Source organism: Asterias amurensis, chromosome 1 (genome assembly GCF_032118995.1).
Source record: "Asterias amurensis chromosome 1, ASM3211899v1".
Lineage (NCBI taxonomy): Eukaryota > Metazoa > Echinodermata > Asteroidea > Forcipulatida > Asteriidae > Asterias > Asterias amurensis.
This window is the reverse complement of record NC_092648.1, coordinates 16514316-16533438: the sequence shown is the minus strand read 5'-3', so window position 1 is coordinate 16533438 and position 19123 is coordinate 16514316. Positions and strand designations below refer to the sequence as shown.

General features: G+C 37.4%; 1 protein-coding gene across 1 annotated transcript; it reads left to right on the top strand.

The window, feature by feature from the left end:
- Positions 1-387: 387 nt before the first annotated feature.
- LOC139947841 (protein phosphatase 1 regulatory subunit 14B-like) lies at positions 388-19002 on the top strand. The gene is made up of 3 exons (XM_071945648.1): positions 388-784; positions 16378-16494; positions 17125-19002. Exons 1-3 carry the CDS (start codon positions 533-535, stop codon positions 17164-17166), a joined length of 411 nt encoding a protein of 136 aa, XP_071801749.1. The 5' UTR covers positions 388-532; the 3' UTR covers positions 17167-19002.
- The last annotated feature ends 121 nt before the right edge of the window (positions 19003-19123 follow it).

The window sequence follows — 19123 nt, the reverse complement described above, 5'->3', positions numbered from 1 at the left end:
GAAGGACGGGACTATTTCATCATTTCTGGGAAATGGATAATCCCAAATCAATATTGATGGGCTACACTGAGCAAAGGTGGGGGGTGGAGATTATTCAACTTGAGTGACAACTTTGGCAATCTCATTTTGAAGACAGCTTGCTCATCTTCAAGTAGCTAAATATATGTGTAGGCTTTTCCCCAAACCCAAAGCACTACATCACAAAACGAATTAAATGCGCTAGGGATATGTTTGGCTTTATAATCCCTTCCCACTCAGTTGTAGAAGAATGATTAGATTATGCCCTTCTTAATCCCAAGACATAAGAAGCAACAACTGAGGCGACCGCAGTGGGGCGCCCTCTTCGCACACACTAGGCTGGTTCCGTTGTGTCTGTTATTTTTATTCACACGGTCGTCGTACCCCGTATCATGGACACGGCGTCATCAGTGCGCCTCGCTGATCCGCATTCACATTCAACCGTACACACACCACACACACACACGACGTATAAAAATAGTCAATAATCGACGGCAGATTTAATGCAATAAAAATGGCGACAACAGGTGAGTCTCGGAGACCGAATAGCACTGGGCAGCCGCCCTTAGTGAAGACCTCCTCTCAAGATGCTGCCAGGAAGGTATCCATGGAGCTGAATTCCTCCCCAAAACCAATGTCACCAGACGACAAGACTAAGAAGAGAAACATTCACGTCACAGCAAAATACAACAGAAAACAGATGAGATTACGTCTCAACATTGAGGAATGGATGGATGGCCAATTGCGAATACTGTATGAATGCGAGGTAAACAATTTATGTTGGTTTGTTGTTGTCGATCATGAATTTGTAATATAAATCAATTTTTATTTATCCAGGGTGGGGAGCTCTGTCTTAGGATGGTTTTATAAATTATACAAGTGGTGCCATGAATGGAATTAAATATATCGATACATTACAAGTAGTTAGTGATGACTGACAGACAGTGTAAATTGCAATATTTATTTGGATTACATTCCAATACAAAAAGATTAGGGACACATCCCATGTCATCCTGAGGAGTATGATGAATCAAGGATTTACAAGCGCAGCAAGAATAATATTTATTTACTGAAACAAAACAGGAGTGACATACACGTACAAAATAATATTTCAAACTTTATGCCCTTCAAGTTTACACACCCTCTGGCTGGAGTTCTCTAGTCGGTTATGGGTCAACTCGGTCCCAAGTCAACTCGGTCCCAGTCAACTCGGTCCCAAGTCAACTCGGTCCCAAGTCAACTCGGTCCCAAGTCAACTCGGTCCCAAGTCAACTCGGTCCCAAGTCAACTCGATCCCAAGTCAACTCGGTCCCAAGTCAACTCGATCCCAAGTCAACTCAGTCCCAAGTCAACTCGGTCCCAAACAACATGAAATGGGATGCCGTGTGCACCGATCTTCGGTAACGTTATTCGATGCCTTCATGAGCGTCCCATTTGTTTATTTATTCAACAATGTTCTTTCACTTTTTAAAATTAGGAATTTAAGTATATTTTTAATATTATCAACATTTGTTGTGGGTGTAGTTTTTTGTTTTCAATAGTCTGGTTGTGCTTGCATTTTAATGATTTCCTTTTGGTATTGTATATCTATATTTTTATCATTGGCAAGGGTCTGGTTTTACACATTATTTGATGACAGTTTTATACTTTTATTTTAACCTTGACAGCCCCTTGTACTTTTTGTATTAACTATTGTGTATGTACAAAGCTTTAAAATAAAATGTTACTTTGCAATGCGTTCAAGTGTTTCTTTGCTTTCAACCAGAGTAATTGATTTATTTATGGCTCACAACAATTAAGAATTGACATTAAGAATTGACAATTGAATCTTGAATGTAACAGATTTTTATTTTTTTGTTCAAAAAACACATGAAATAAATAATATAAAAACAGTACACTTTCTGATAATTACAAAATGAGGAATTCCAGTAATATATGTAAATAACAATAAATATTGACAAATCAAAATATAATGAATAAAATCTAAAAAGTACCAATAAAATGTATGAAAATAAAAAGTACACTTACACGTAATAGTATCTAAACGGTACAAATAAAACAAAAAACATAAAGTTGGTTAGAAATCGGCCGAAGCCACCCCCATCGCTAACCATAGGGACCGAGTTGACTTGGGACCGAGTTGACCTGGGACCGAGTTGACTTGGGACCGAGTTGACCTGGGACCGAGTTGACCTGGGACCGAGTTGACCTGGGACCGAGTTGACTTGGGACCGAGTTGACCTGGGACCGAGTTGACTTGGGACCGAGTTGACCTGGGACCGAGTTGACTTGGGACCGAGTTGACTGGGACCGAGTTGACTTGGGACCGAGTTGACTGGGACCGAGTTGACTTGGGACCGAGTTGACTTGGGACCGAGTTGACTTGGGACCGAGTTGACTTGGGACCGAGTTGACTGGGACCGAGTTGACTTGGGACCGAGTTGACTTGGGACCGAGTTGACTTGGGACCGAGTTGACTTGGGACCGAGTTGACTTGGGACCGAGTTGACTTGGGACCGAGTTGACCGGGTACCCCTCTAGTCTTAGAAAGATCTCGCCTAACATATTAGGTCATGCCATATCAATCAAGTGCATTGTATTGTGCTTCTCACTTCCCTTGAATCAGTATCATGTATGTGAGAAACCTCTTTTAAGCTGATTTCCTCGTTTTGGGTTTTGATTTTCCTCTCCTTTTCATAATTATCAAGAACCAGGCCTCGTTGGGATTAAACCACTAGTTGAAAACCTCTTCACCACACATTGATTCCCCCTAGGTACTCACGTGCCTGCAATATGGGACTAAGTTATCGCTAAAACTGCTTATTTCTTTACTCAAATAAGCCCTGCCTGTTTCGGTCCCCGCCATTACTTCATTCAATTTCCATAATATTTTTGACTTTAGACTGTTTATTTGTTTTTTTCCTTGTTAAAGTTGTTTTGTACTCTGTTGCTTGATATCTGTTATTATAATTTGTTTATTCTTTGTCTGTAATCAAGTCTATTTATATTTGTACTGCTTTAGTTCGTTTTGTGCATTGACTGGAAATGAAGATGCCATCATAAGTATTTTAAAGAAAATGCCGTGTTTGTGCATGTATTGTTCTAACAATGTAGCTGACTGGTCTAGTGTACCGAATGTTGATGCTCTGCTGATCCACAAAATTGACAATCTCCCTGACTATGGAAGGAAACATTTTCTGTATGCTGGGTGTAATTTTGAATATAATCTCCCTTGTACTTGCACAAAACCTCCCATGGCAGCTCTGAAATTGTGTTGTTGGAAGGGTTCATAAAGTAAAATAATCTAACATTAATCTATCAATATAATTTGGTTTGCGGTAACACCATGTGTATAAATATATTGATAACTCACCATGCAATGCCTCAAATCCTATATTAATCTATCAAATTAAGTGTCTCACTCAAATTCTTATTATGGAAAAAACATTGTCTCATGTTACAATTACATTGTATGATAATTAACAGGGCTCGAGTTAGTCACAGCTTGACGTGAAAATACTATCCAGAAACTGCTTGTTAGTCAAACTTGGCTCTAAAAGCCTTTAGGTGGCCCGGCTGGATATTCGCTAAAATTATAATTCAGTTTTATTGTAAAGGTGTTGTTATCTAATGCTTTGATCAAAAGTGATGTAGGCTCTGAGTATTAAAAGGCAGTGGCTTAATATCAGCTCATAGGAACAGTCAGAAGAAAAAGTTAGCGCAAGACCTGTTCAAGCTTGGAATTATGCCAGATGTTTTATTCAATAAGATATTTTATTGTAAACTGTAAAAGTTAATAGCACTGTGCTATTTAACTCAGTTATGGTACAGTGCACATGTAAGCACAGAGTGTGATATTTTTTCAGAAATGTATCGCTTGAAGCTCGCTGTTTTATGGCTGTGTGCTAACAAGTCTTTGAACGACAGACAAATGCTGTATAGTTGGTTACATGGCCAAGTTTCAGAGGTTAATAATGAAGATCGGCCAAGCGTGTTGTGGCGCTGTTGCTGTTTATTACTAAATATTGTGGTCGGCCATTTTGTTGAAGTTACAGTGCTATAAATGTGGAACCAACAATGCGTCGCAACCTCTCTGATAATTTCCTGAATGCATCCTGTCTATTATCCTAAAGTCTGCATTTTCTTGAATTGAAAGGAAATGGATTCTCACTAACTGTTAACCTGTGGGCTTGAAATAATCTCATCACTGACGCTAGTCCAGTAAATTTTATGATGTACTTAGTAACAAGTGAACAGCAGTTCTTGAATTTTGTTTTACAATACTTTTGGATACTACCATGTATGCATACATCATGTACATGCAGTACAAGTCTAACCCTCATTAAAAACAGTTAACAAATAAAAAAGTTTAATAACATTTATAATAGCGATAATAATAACATTAATAATAACACATTTTTGTTGGATGTTTTCTCTAGAGATGATACAGTGAAGGTTCCAAGTTGAAAATGAAAAATATTTGGTAAAAAAAAAAAAATGAAAAAAATTATGTTTAAATTTTATAAAGACACAAAGCAAAATTCATAGCGTAGGACATTATTGTTCATTAAGACTGCACTCAAACTTATTAGATTCTGTCACCAGGTAACTGACATTAAACTCTTTCAACCAATTAGCAACAAACATTTACATTAAAAATCCACTTGATGGTAAATTAAGGGTTTTCAATGCAGACCACTGGTGACTGGTCTGCTTTCCCAAACCGGAACTGTCAACAAAAAGTCAGCCTCCACACCAGGATGTTCGCAAGGTGTTATCACAGTGTGACGTAAAAACGGACCTGAAGGGAAATCACACCAATAAAACCTGTGTGGCTAAATAAATAAACCGGTAGGCCTAGATTTGCTTTTCATGAGATAGCAAGTTTGTCCTATGATACCAATTTATAAGCCAGTACTAAAAATTCCCCTCATAATTTAGTATGAATCAATTCATGCCACATTGAGAGTTGATGATGGCCACGAAGATGAGTCACCATCTTGTAGTTTTGTCTGAACGTGCCTAGAGAGTAAAATAGCCAGATTTATGATACTGTGCATTAGAGGCACAGGACACTATTGATAATTACTCAAAATAGTTGTCAGCATAAAAACTTACGTGGTAACGAGCAATGGAGAGCTGTTGATAGAATAAAACATTATATATATCAATATAAACCACAAGGGAAACTGACTGGGTAACCAGTCAGTTTCCCTTGTGGTTTATATTGATATCTGAAACAAAAAGTCGCATCCCCTTAAGGTGATCCCCTAGCTGCCGCTTCCCAGGTTGTATCGTAATTTGGGTGTGATCCCTGGCTACACGGCAGTTAACGGTTGTATGGCTTCTGACTGGCACCCCCGAACAAAGATATTGACAAAACAGGGACACCGCCAATATAGGGCTAGATAGCTCAGTTGGTAGAGCGCCGGCACGTTATCCGGAGGTCGTTGGTTCGAATCCCACTCTAGTCAATTCTTTGTTCAACCCCCAAAAATCAGAATAAAACATTGTGAGAAACAGCTCCCTCTGAAGTAATGTAGTTTTTGAGAAAGAAGTAATTTCTCACTAAAATATTTGAATTGAACAATCAAGCATCTGAAAGCACACAACTTGTGCGACAAGGGTGTTTTTTCTTCCATTATTCTCTCGCAACTTCGACGATCAATTGAGTTCAAATTTTATCAGGTTTTTTATTTATAATTTATATGTTGTGATACACCTAGTCAGAAGACTGATCTTTGACGATGGACCCTTCCCATGAAATATGCTAATCACATTCACGCATGCGTACAGACCCTGTTGGTTGGCAAACACCATAGAGTTGTGCACTAAGCAGACGCGCAATCGCGTCTCCGTCACGCACCCATTAGTCGTGTATAAAACAGCGCGATGTTCCCTCATTTTGCCAACCAAAACATTAGTGCGCACGTGCTGTGTGAAGTTTACATATTTCATGGGAAGGGTCTATTACCAAAGATGTCCAGTGCCTTTAGGTTGGTCTTGGCAGCACAAGCTCGTCTTATATCAATCTATTCCATAATCCATGCTATGTAGCCATGGAGGTCATAAATACTGCGCTAAACCAGGAAATATAATCCGATATTGTATACAAAACTACATGAGCATGCTGTCCTGATACTCTGTTGTGAGTGTCGAACTACTTATCAGATGTGATCATTGTAAATGATTACACTGATCAATGGAGAATGTACATCCTTGCTTGAGGCACAGACTGATCAATGCACACTATAGAGCCACCCCCCCCTACAAGATCCATCAAGATACTGTGGCTTGACTAAAGGGATGTTGGTTTTTGAAAAACAGGATGATCCTACAAGGCTGAGGAGAATATTTCAGTCATTGCTTTGTTGCTAGATTTCTCTATTTTTTAATGAGTTTGATCTGAGACTCGGAGGCAATTGTCTCTGTTGCCCAGGGTTATTTACCTCGGTGCCCCTTGAAATGTTGAGATATAACTGTCTTTTACAGGAGGAAATGCCTTGGTGCACTTGTTCTTTCAAAATTGATGATCAAACTGTGACTGAGAACGCTTTTTTTTTTTTTACATATGAAAGGCACATTACCCTAAAACTTGGGGCAACATGTTGAAGGTTAACTTCCATTCAACGATATATTGCAGATATTCAAGCACTGCACATGTTTAAGTTCTGATTTTAAGCAAACAAATAAATTCATACAAGGTTCGTGTACTGTGCAGTTTACTTCCTCATTACCTTTTATACAAAACTGACGCTTGTAGAATTTTTTTTCTGATCATAGATCAAGGAATGCTTTAGTTTGTACACTGCTCGGTATTTACCTTCAGACTAAAATGCCATGTGTAATGGACCCAATGCGGTTGTACTTAAAAGGCAAGAAGGCCTATCTTTAAATGTATACAATTAATCCAACATGTAAACAATTTATTTCGAAAAGTGTTCTGGTTTTTGAGATAAATCTTGGGGGAAATAATGTCCACGCAGCTGAAAGAATAATCTGTCATCAGAGTACATAATCTGGGAAGCTTTTTATACTGACCTCGGATTAAAATTGGGGCATAAAAACTTATACTTGTAGATTAAACCACTTTAGTATCATGTATTTTGAAGTAAAATGGTTCTAAAAAATGCTTTAGTGGTACAAAAGGCTTCTAACCAAAAGTTTCTATTGCCATAAATTTTAAAAGTGATTACCAAATGTATCCTTTCCTTTAAGGACTCCTTATGCATGATCCCTGTTGTATACACAGACAAAGTGTCAACAAATCTACCCATACAAAGGTCTCTTAGACTTTAAATAATTGATTGTGTTGACATATGAAACTGACTTTCCCTCCAGACTGTGTTAAACTAATCTTTTCAATGGTGTGTGATTTCACTGGTTTCTTGTGAGGGGCTTTTAGCAACAAGTACACAATTGGAGTGCTGAGAAGTCAATAGAGATTCTGCCTCTGGCAAACTTGTTGTTGTTGCTTCTTTTCTTAGTAGATCAATGCATACAGTTACCGGGAGGCAATTTGTACAAAATGTGCTCTTTCTTAAGTGTTTGCTCTCCTCTGACAAAATTTGTTAATGAATCCTCTTCTGTGTCTACACATGCTGGTTTTACCCAAACAATTTGGTTGAACTTAATTGTATTGAAGAAGTTACACACCAAAATACAACTTTGCATGTTTTATCATCACCTACAATTACTGTTCAAGTACTAAGCACAAACACTTTTATGAAAAGTACACTGTATACGTGTACAATGTACATCAACCTCAAATCACTTTTTTCAGTTTCTAATTTTATTTTTTTAGTCTGTATTGATGTATTACTGGTATCAATAAACTGGTAAAGCTTTGACCTTAACCTTTACATTAAAATTGGAACACAATGGTAATAATATGTGTACACATACCGTATGGACATTCATTGACATTACAATTCATTTCAGCTGGTATTTGAAACAGGTGATGCAGACTTTATTTTGGATCCCTCCGTGAAATGGGGAGGGGGCTTCAAACAAATGTAAAATAGCAACAACAAATTAGGAGGGAAAGAGTAGTTCTCCACATCTTGTTTGTGGTTGATAACTGGCAGTGGCCGGCTGTTTATAAACCTTCACCTTTGGCTCGATCCGTTAGCAGCGTTCATTACGACACCCTAGAAGAATGTACCCTTTATTATTATTAGTCACAATACTACAAAAAAATAGTTATTAATGTATATATGCAAACGTAGCCACTTGCCATGATTTGAAAGATCCATTGCCGCCTGCTATTTATCCACCACATCTGTTGCACTGTGTTCTGCTGCGTATTTTCTAAACTTAACCAAATCAATAGCACTGCGTTAAATACACCGATTACGCTATGATTTTGGTACTATGGCGTTTTAAACAGTATCATGTACTTTAGAAACCGCACCAATTTGCAAGGACAGAAGACATGACAGGCTTGTGTAATGAAATTTACAGTGTTTTATGTCGTTTGTATTTTTGGACAGATATCCTTTTCAATGAATGTGCTGTTAAAGATAAATGTTCTCATCAGATGCCATTCTGTACACTAAACCCATTAGATGTTTGCTATTAATCTTAGCATGATTTCCATTTGTCAGTATTCTAAATGGAGCACCATTTAAATTTCAATCTGTATAAAAAGCCCTGAAGAGCAAAGACGGCCAGATTGTGCGAGTAAATTCCTTGAGGAAAAGCTGGAGTGATGTTTCTGGTCCTCAGCATTGCTGAGCTGCTCAGGGGTCAAAAATTCCTGACTTCCTTGAGCCCCAAAGATTGAAAAGAGATGAGGCCCGTCATTTATCACATTGGGACAGAAGGCAAAACATGTTGCAAAATATGTGGAAACTCAGTGTACACAACACAACAACAAGACTGTATTAGTAAAGTTCACAAGATTGTACATATTTTGTTGTCAAGGTACAGAACACAATAGTTGTGTACATTTTACACACGGCAAGCAAACTCATCCTCACAGATTTATCAGAATTGTGATAAAAAATGCGCAGAAAAAGGATATTGATATCCTTTTTCTGCAATACAATTTTATGTGTTTGATGTTTCATATCTAATATAGATATGAAACTTTGTGTTTCTCTGATAAAAATAACATGTTTTGTTGAACTTTAACCACATCATTGTTCAAACTACCAACATATTTTGAACTTGGTGAACAACAAAAATTTAGTGTGGAAAAAGGGCAACCCTGTTTTCATTCTCAATACAGAGCTACATGTACAATACTAACTCCCCCAGATTTTGCAATCAACGAAGTATTTGACAACGATCTTCCGACGTCCCACAAAATCTTCCGGATTCTAAACCCTCTGATGGAAAAATACTAAGTATCCTAAGTTCCTTGCCCTCTGTGTGTTTATGTTTCTTATTAATTGTATAGGCCCTACATTATGGAAAATGGGGTCTCTTACTGCTTAGAAGTATGTAGAACTTGAGTCTGACTTGTGACAGTCACACATCAGCCCAAGAGGACAAAGTCTACTTCTTGGACAATTTTGTAACCCTTTTCTCATATCATTAGCATCTACTCAAAGCAATTACCTAGATGTATTGTACGTTTAAAGGGAAGGTTGACGTTTGGTAAGTACTCAAAACAAATCTTAACTTAAAAACTGACTTGATATTGGAGAGCTGTTGATAGTATAAAACATTGTGAGGAACGGCTCCCTCTGAAGTAGCATAGGTTTTGAGAAACAGGTAATTTCTCACTAAAATAATTAAACACTTCTAGCTACACTGTAGAAGTCTTTTATTCCTATCTGAAAGCACACAAATTCGTCCAACCAGGGTGTTTTTTCTCTCATCATTTTCTTGCAACTTTGATGACCAATTTAGCTCAAATTTTCACATGCTTGTTATTTTATGCTTCGGTTGGGGTACACCAAGAGTGAGAAGACTGGTCTTTGACAATTATCAAACGTGTACCTTCCCTTTAAGCTGTTTACATACTATGTAGTGCTTTGACACATAGTAAAAGTTGCAAGGAAAGTATAAAAACAGAAACTGAAAAACAGAACCTGTTTTTACACTTTTCCAAGCAAAACTTGGGAAAACCTTTTTTTTTGAAGAGTACTTCATTTTCTGGGAATCTTGGAAATCTATTTTCTCATCAAGTGTGTATCAAAAGTTTTCAGAACCATGGATATTTTATTTGTCTTGAGGTTTGGTACTCAAAGGAAATTTATAATCAGTAAAAATTCAGATAATTTATTTTCTCTGACTACCAATCATTAACGTTGTGTAAATACTCATAGCTTGATTGGTTTTGGGGATTTTTTTCCTTCAGAAAAAAAACAAGAATTCCTGTGGAATTGCCAAATATGTAATGTTAGTATACATGTGCTTGTCTAAAGTTCCGGGTTGTAATTCATGGTTTTTATAGATTTTTTACTTGCAATATTAATGCATGATGAATTCCCATTGCATGACTGTTGTGGATCTAGATTCAGGATTCGATATAAAATATAAAATGAATCATAGTTGATCTGTGCTTTGTGAATGACCGCTCAAGTATACAAACTAAACATCAATGGATAATGGATCGACACAGTTGTCCCTCGCAGCTTGCTACAAGACTCCCGGGCTTGTTTACTCTCTGTATTGTCAAGGCTGTGAGAAATACATTTTCGATTCAGGTTGACATTGAAATTGTATTGGATGTGTTTTATTGTGTTTATTTGTTTTATTTCCTTTAAAGAACTGCCAGTTCTCCACGGGCCTTCTGGTCAATATATTCGTACAAAAACAAAATATATAGCCAAAATGTGCTCTGGCAGCTTGTTGGACAAATTAGCCACTGTCATACATGTTTGTGTACAGCTACATTTTAGATTGTGAAGCTTAATTACTTTTAATTAGTGTCTTTCAGCAGGACTATTAGTGCAGATTTTTAGTCTAGCACCTTGACTCAATTTCACATAACCTTTGGTTTAGGCTGGTTGGTTTGATTGATGGATTTCATCCTCACAAACAGGGTTTGCCTTTAACTTTTTCAGTGCTAGCCAACAGGGCATGGTACATTGTAGCTTGTCATTTCACAAGTTCGTCAGTTTTAATCGTCCATTCTTAATAGAGATACTTTTCAGTATTGTGCTCCTACCTACATGTAGTCAATCAGACAACTTGGATAGAGTTCTGACTGGTCCTGGGGTGTTTTATCTCGCCAGAGGACCACTGTTTCGGGAGAAAGATGACAAGACAACGTACATTAGTTAGTACATTTGGCAGTTGTTATCAACATACATTTTGCAAAGTTTTTAAAAAGCACTGGAAAAATTTTTTTTTTTGGGGGGGGTTGAAAAGAAATGGCTTAATTGCTGTTGCTTGGTAGCTGGGACTCCGCTCTGAACAGTGAAAGCCTTAAAAATCACTTATTAACTTTCAACTCAAGTCTTTAAAAATATTTGTGTACATCTATATATTCATCGTTTACTTTCTATCTCCATTCTGAAACGAATGACAGCGCCATTTAGCTTAAATATTTGTGTGCAATATAAAATCATCTGACAGTGCACTGCTTAGGTATACCTCATCTTGTTATCTTTAGCTACATGTATCCTTCCTCTTTATCTGAATTTGAATGACAGTGCCATTATTTACTTCGATTGGTTTATTTGTTGAGTAAAATTAAATCATCGGACAAACTGTTTAAATATACAGGTAAATGCATCTAGTTATCGTTGCCTGTCATTCCTTATTGCTGTGAACACTACATTTGCAGTGTACTACAGTGTACGTATGCAAACTCCATCCACTCTGTACTGGCAGTGTGCGCTGTGCAACAGCTGCCACCAGAGCTTTTGAAGGAAATGCGTGTTTGGCGTTACTGCCAGCCAGCTGAAGGTGTGACCAGAGAATAAATAATCAATTATTAAAAGCCGTGGCATGCATTAAACCGTGTGTTAGCACAAATCTGTGGTATTTGCTTGACAAAAATCAAAAAAGGAATGAACTGTGATTATTCAAAATGGTTTTTTTTTGTGAATGTGAGTAGTGCAACATTGTAATGTCTAGTCTTCTACCACCGCGACCACAAACAGAATCAACATCCGGCCCACTTCCACTCAACCAAAAAGGTCAAAGAAAGGACATGTCCAGAAAAAAAAACATTCCAATGTTTCTCATGATTCTTCAGTTCAATGGCGAGATCAAATTTCATTTTCAGATTTTTTTTTTCCAATTATGTTTACATAATTGTGTGGTTTTACAGTCTGGTGATGGTTATACAGAAATTAATGGTCTTTAACACGCTGAGAGGATTGTGGTGTAGTGTTTGTGTAGAGTGGATTTTAACATAAACATTCGTTTGAATGTGATTTTTAGTACACTGAGTCAAACTAAACATGGTGAGAACAACATTTCCTGATTGTTTTTTTGTGACTTGTCATTTAAACTATCATTGCAAAAACAAAGGTCCGATGGTCTACGCCTATATCTGAGAAACCCAAACTGGCAGTTCATTGTGAAAATAAACAGTATACTATCATTCGCCATTGAACTTTGAAGTGCACAGTGCAAAGCTATCATAATAAAAGAGGCTAATTTATCAAAGGACTGTGCACAAATTGGTGTTATTGATGTAGAAAGCAAATTAATTGGTCCATCATTGACCTGAAGTGTTGATAGACGAGTACATTATGCTAGCCTGGGCAACACAAGTACTGAACAATTCAGGCACAATATTGTGCCAGCGTTTGAAATTGCAGGTTTACAAAACATAGCCTACATGTAGGTATTGTATAAAACGCAAATGTACAGTGCTGTACTTACTGCTTATCATACCATGGCAAGGGCAAAAAGGCCCAGATGGCAATTTTAATCAAACTTTGAATATGAGGGGAAAACACAGTGGTGTCATTTTCAAAGTCATCGCTTAGTCAGTGAGCCTTGGCAACAATGAAGAAAGTTGGAATTTAATAATACTGTTCTTTGTACGTGTAGTCTACATGTGAAAGTGCCTTCCCTGACCTGATTCGATCCAATCTGCCTGGTCTGAAAGGGTAGCGCATAGATCACTGTTAAGAAGCGACACCCTTTCATTCACAAGTTCAACAGCTGATCATGCTTGGTATTCATATTCTTCATTATGTGTACACAGTATATATCAGCCATATCTATGCATAATATATTTTTTTTATTTGCTTATTTATTTATTTATTTATTTATTTATTTATTTATTTTATTATTTTTTTTGTGGGAGGGTCATTACCAAAGTATGACCCTACATTTAACTCTGTTACTCAGGTTGACTCAAACCAATAACATCCTGACTTTTGTTTCACTGGTTTCCAGATACACAATCTCTCAAGCTTGACCACTAACAAAAGCCTGGCATAGTCATTACTGTACAGTATAACAGGAACTGGAGAACAATTCACATTGTAAGCTGACACTCCAATTTTCAGAACCAACTGAACTTTTCATTACATGTACACATGTATCACTTTCATCAACAAGCTTGAGTTTCCTCCGTCCACAGGTCTCTCCTGACTTTGCATTCTCACTCCTAAATTATCTAAACACCACTCCCATTGATGTCTTTCCTGTTTTTCCGCTCATTCCTATTCATTCCTATTCCCGTCCGAATTCTTTTAGTCTTGAGCTTCCGCCCTATGTCGTTGATCTCTCTTTAAAGGCAGGGAATACTCCTTGTTATTACTCCAAAAGTTAATGACCTTAAAAATGTCCTTGGTAATAGAGCACTTGAGAGTAGTTGACATTATAAAACATTGTTGTCAACCTCATTTGAGGTAATGTAGTTTTTGAAAGAGAAAGAGAACGGGGTACCTTTTCACCCCCAAAAGTTTAATCTGTGTAAGGCATCAGGCATGAAGCCTTTTTTACAGCACCTGAAAGTACACAATTCCAGGCAACACGGGTGTTGAGTTCCTGTTTTCTTCATTATTTTCTTGCAACTTCGATGACCATTTGAGGCCAAATGTTATTTCATGCATATGTTGGGATACATCAACATGGCCAAGGGATGATATAGACATTGACAATTACCAAAAGTTACCCAGCATTTAACCTTGATTTCCTGTCTCAATTGTGAGAGGTGTTATCTCTTCATCTTTCTTAATCATTGATGAGCAGTCTGGTGACATCTTCTTTTTCATCTCCATTGTGCTTCGTTTCCAAGAAAAGACGATGCAGCAGGAGTTGCAACATACTGTCTTGGCGAATTCATGCAGTAGGAATGTTGAATGAACAGATGGTGTTTGTGACTGTGTGCCCAGCCTGTTGTCTCTGCAGTGGTATCTGGAGATGTATATCTTATAATTAAATATTACCCTCAACCGGAACATGAAAACTTCATTTGAATCAACATGGTACATTTTCACTACAAATCAAGACATTATGTGCTATTGTAGAACACTTGTCTGGTTTACGTGGATATAGGAGACATATAGAGTTTCATGTCTCGTTGCCAGATGTAATTGTACATGCACTGTACATAGTGTGCATTTTCAGGTTAAAGGAAAGAAAATGTACCTCAGAACATATTTTATATTTCATAAAAGCTCATTGCAGGATATACATCTTCACAATTTGTAGAAAGAGAAACTTGTATTTTGCTTTGTAAATATTTGTGTTCAGGATTGGAATCAGGGTAACAGGGTTTGGTTGTTTGTTTTTTGTTTTTTTCGTCCATAAGTTTCTATTTTGTGTTCATATTATTTGGATGTAGGCCTAAAACAATAAGTAAGAAGTGAACTTGTTGCCTTTATCACCATCCTATTGTTTTGACAGTTGGTGCCTTAACAGAGCATGAGGTCTGTGGTGGGAAAATACACATTTTAAAAAGTCACAGCCTGTGTAATTTTAACCTGGGGCAATATGGCCGCATACAGAATGACCAAATGCAAACAAACAGATCAACTGAGGTTATTGACTGAACTCACAGAGCTACTCCATCCTGTTAAATCTATCACTATGTGCAAGGAGCTGTACAAAAACGAACATACATGTATGTGTCCAGGGGCCGATTTCACAAAGCAATAAAACTCATCGCAAGACAAATTTTCAGTATCACCATAGAGATTTGTATTGTGACATCACACTTTACTTAGCAACTACGATTGATTTGAAGTTACGATCAATTTGAGATCTTTGTGAAATCGGCCCCTGCACTAAAAGACTGGCATAACACTCTATACCCAATATCACCAGGTGCATCAGAAGGTTATATAGCAGAACATATTGCTTACAAATGCTCTGCTAAGCAAAAATAAGGAGGAAACCAGATACGTGTGAAGTGCTCTTTTGGCTGGATACTTTATTCTGGTATTAAGCATAATTTTGTTGTTTAGCTGATTTTTGTGCTTTAAGCAAATCTTTGCAAGTGTGCCCTGTTGCCTCGATGTTGTACTGAACCGAGGTTGCCTCAAGACCCATGGGTCGATTTCACAAAGAGTTAGGACTAGTGCTAACTTAGGACCAGTCTGAGGAGCTATGAAAAACGTTCCGCTAGTCCTAAGTTAGGACGAGTAACTCGTCCTATAAGACTAGTCTTAACTCTTTGTGAAATCCACCCCTGATTGCACATCAGGGCCCAGTTTCATAGTTCCTGCTTTAGGCATTGCATACATACAAAGTTGCTTTCTACCAGAATAAGGTTACCAGCCGAAATACCTTGTCATATAAATATTTACATTAAATGTGACAGGTATCCTGTCCATTTATACTTTGAAGCAAAACAATGTTTAGCAATATCCCTTTAGCAGCTCCATATTGGGCCCAGCAGCCGATTTCACGAAACGCTAAGATTAATCCTTATCTCGAGTTAGGACGAGTAACTCATCCTTACTAAGGATTGGTTCAATGCGTCCTAACGTCTGTAGATACAGAACTAAACTCGTCGTAATTCCTTAGATTAAACCTAAGTTAGGAAGAGTTTGGTGAAATCGATGGCTGGTGCAGTCTAGATATTGACAATCGTTGAGTGACTCAGGTTCATGTACAGCTCCAATCATTGGTACATGTGCACTAGCTCACAATGTCCCCAGCAGGTTGAAAAACCAATCATGTGAAAATGATTGCAAAATAATTCATGTGAATCGCTTTTCCAGCTTTTTGAGCCAATGAAAGAATAACAAGTGCCTTGGCTATTCTGACAGAAAAACATGAAAGAAAATATGTGCAGACTGTTTTTTTCATTTGCAATGGCATCAACCTGTGGTTAGTGTTTAACAGAGTATAAAACATGTACTATGAAATCTATTTTAAGAGTGCCTCTGGATTAAATCAACTGATTTTGGAGCTGTTTTTTTTTCTTTCTTAATTATGTACTAATTTATTTAATATTTTATATTTTGTTTCTTCTTTTTGTCCTCACAGGAAGACGAAGATTACCCTGTAGAAATAGACATTGATGCACTCTTAGAAGAAGGAGAAGGTTTAAACCGGTATAAATTTGTAGCAGATATTATTTCAGACGTAAGGAAACCTAAAGAGGTGAGTACATTGCACAAATTGTTGAAAGTAACAATTTTAAAAGCTCGACCCTCCTCCCACTAGCTTCAAAGCATTGAGTAAAAACTTTGTGATTCTAATCTTCACATTTCCATTTGCTACAATGTAAATCTGGGGCTGTTTGCTTTACCATTACAAACTAAGTCTTGGTGCAAGATATTGTTATTCACTTTCACTCAGCTATCGTGATCCCCCGCTCCACTTCTCCTCGCCGTGCACATTACTAGCGAACGATAGCAGGCGTTGTTGGAAAACTTCCAGATCGCCTGGTGTAGAGTTGAGTGTATGGGACCTATGGTAAAAATACCACAGATGTTGACAAATTCAACAAGAATGTCTTGAACCAAGACTAATACAAACTGTGCTCCAAGTTAAAGTTTTGTGTGTACAGAATCTCAATTAAGACATACAGTAGTTGAAGACAAACCCTGTATTATAAACATTATGTACAATATGTATACATTGTGAGAAACATTCAAGGTTGAGATTTTCTGTTCATCAAGGGATCAGTTGATAGAAACAGCACGCTCTTGTAATTGCTGTTTAGTTATTTCTTGAAAGTTTTCATTATTATAAATTTTTGTCTGTTTTTTTTTCTTCTTCTCTCCTCAGACATTCATAAAAGAGTTATTACAAAAAATAGAAGTTTTGTAGTTATCGTTATAATGTGCATCAGTCAGCCAAGTTCAACGCAGCAAGATGAAACATGAAAGTAGGCTTGTGTCACAACCTCAAGATGAGCTGTTCATCATGTGTACATATATACATCCTCGATGCATCTGAGAATCTTGCGAGGTGGAACGAGAATTTTGTTTTCTGGTTTTCTGTGCACATCTCGCTTGTAACTTACACAGAATTGTAGACCTTATGCAGATGATGTCACTTGAAGGTTGCTCATTGGCCCACCTTGCGTGCTGTGCATTTCTGTTGTTCAAAGATGGCGTCAGGAAGTTATCAATGCATGATGTCTGATACAGTGTCGCAGAAAACAGATATCCAATGCGCAACATTTGGTGTAATTTGTACATAAATAAGATGCTTGATGAATTGGTGTGTGCATGAATTTTTTTATTATTTCGAAGCCCCTTTTGTAATGTATGTACATGTGTAGCTTGTATATTATCCAAATGACATCGAGCACATCTAAAAGCTTATCAAATCAGACTTCCGATTGGCATCCTGAACAAAGGTAGAGACAAAATACGGAGACCACCAAAATGAGGGTTACATAGCTTATAAAGATGGAGTTCGAAAGTTTAATAAACCATGTTAGTCAATATTTCTGTGTTTGACCTGAAAAAGAATCAGATCTTTTCCTCTAAATAAACATGTACAATCTATCAGTGGAGATTGATACTAGTATCTGCATTCCAAATGTGTATATGCACCACATCGACAACAGAGTATCAATGTACAATTTTAGCAAGGGGATATTTGCTTTTAAAACTTGTGTCACAGTACTATATAAAAAAAAGGGGGGTTTTGGGATTTTTTCTCTCTCGCTCTGCGACAGAATAATAAATGACACTGTCATTTGATACGGTACACAAAGGGAAGTTTGTCACAAAAATTCCAAACAGGGAATCAGAGACTATGTATTGTTTGATTCAATATTTTGTTTTAACGGTGAAGTTGAGTCTTTTAGTTTGGATGCGGCTCTTTCATTGGTTTTATTTTTTTCTTGTACGACTTGGGGGTTTGTTGGTTTTTTTGGTTGTGTGTGTCAAGATCCTAAAGCTGTGAACATGCAATGTAAAGAGATAATGTTTCATTTTGTGCAATCCAAAACAAAAATTTTTTATTGGAGTTTCAATGCAAACCTGGGGTGGGTTTCACAAAGAGTTAAGACTAGTCTTATCTCAAGTTAGGACGAGCCTTAAATTTTCGATATCTCCCAGGACTAGTCCTAAGTTAGGTTTGTGAAATCGACCTCAGGCCTGATACTTCTAGAAGGCAACATAAGAATCGCCTCCTCTTGTGATTGCCTTGGTGCCGTTTGAAATGATATAGATTTCCATCAAATAGCTGCACTGTCCATGGGGAAAGTACCTTGCCCTTGACGCTGTCATTGCTCTGTGCTTTATTAACATCGGTTTCCGTTAGAATCAATACTCATGGAATAATAATGGTGCTTTTTTGCCAATTATAATAACGGCTCTTATGTAGTGCAATTTGAAAGATATTATTGCGCTCTGAGTGTTATTAATACCCCTTAGGAAGTACAAGCACAGCCTGCGCTGCTTTGTATGTAGCGCACCAAGCTGATTCGATCACAAGGACCCCATCTCTGCCCCCACAGGTATCCATTAACCCCAGGGTGAAGAGAAGCAATCTTTAAGTGTCTTGCTCAAGGACACAAGTATCATCACCGGGATTTGAACCCACACCCTGATGACTCAACCACCAGAAGTTGAGTCTGATGCACTAAACCGCTTAGCCACGACATGTGGCATGATTGGGGTTTTTTTTTGTTCACAGTCACAGACCTTTTTTTTATTAAAAGTCTCTGCATGCCTTTATGTGTACTTATACTAGATACAGTTTATATGTGTGTGATAGTAGTTTGTGATTTAAGATTTTAGTGGTTTGCTGTACAGAGAAATAACGTTAT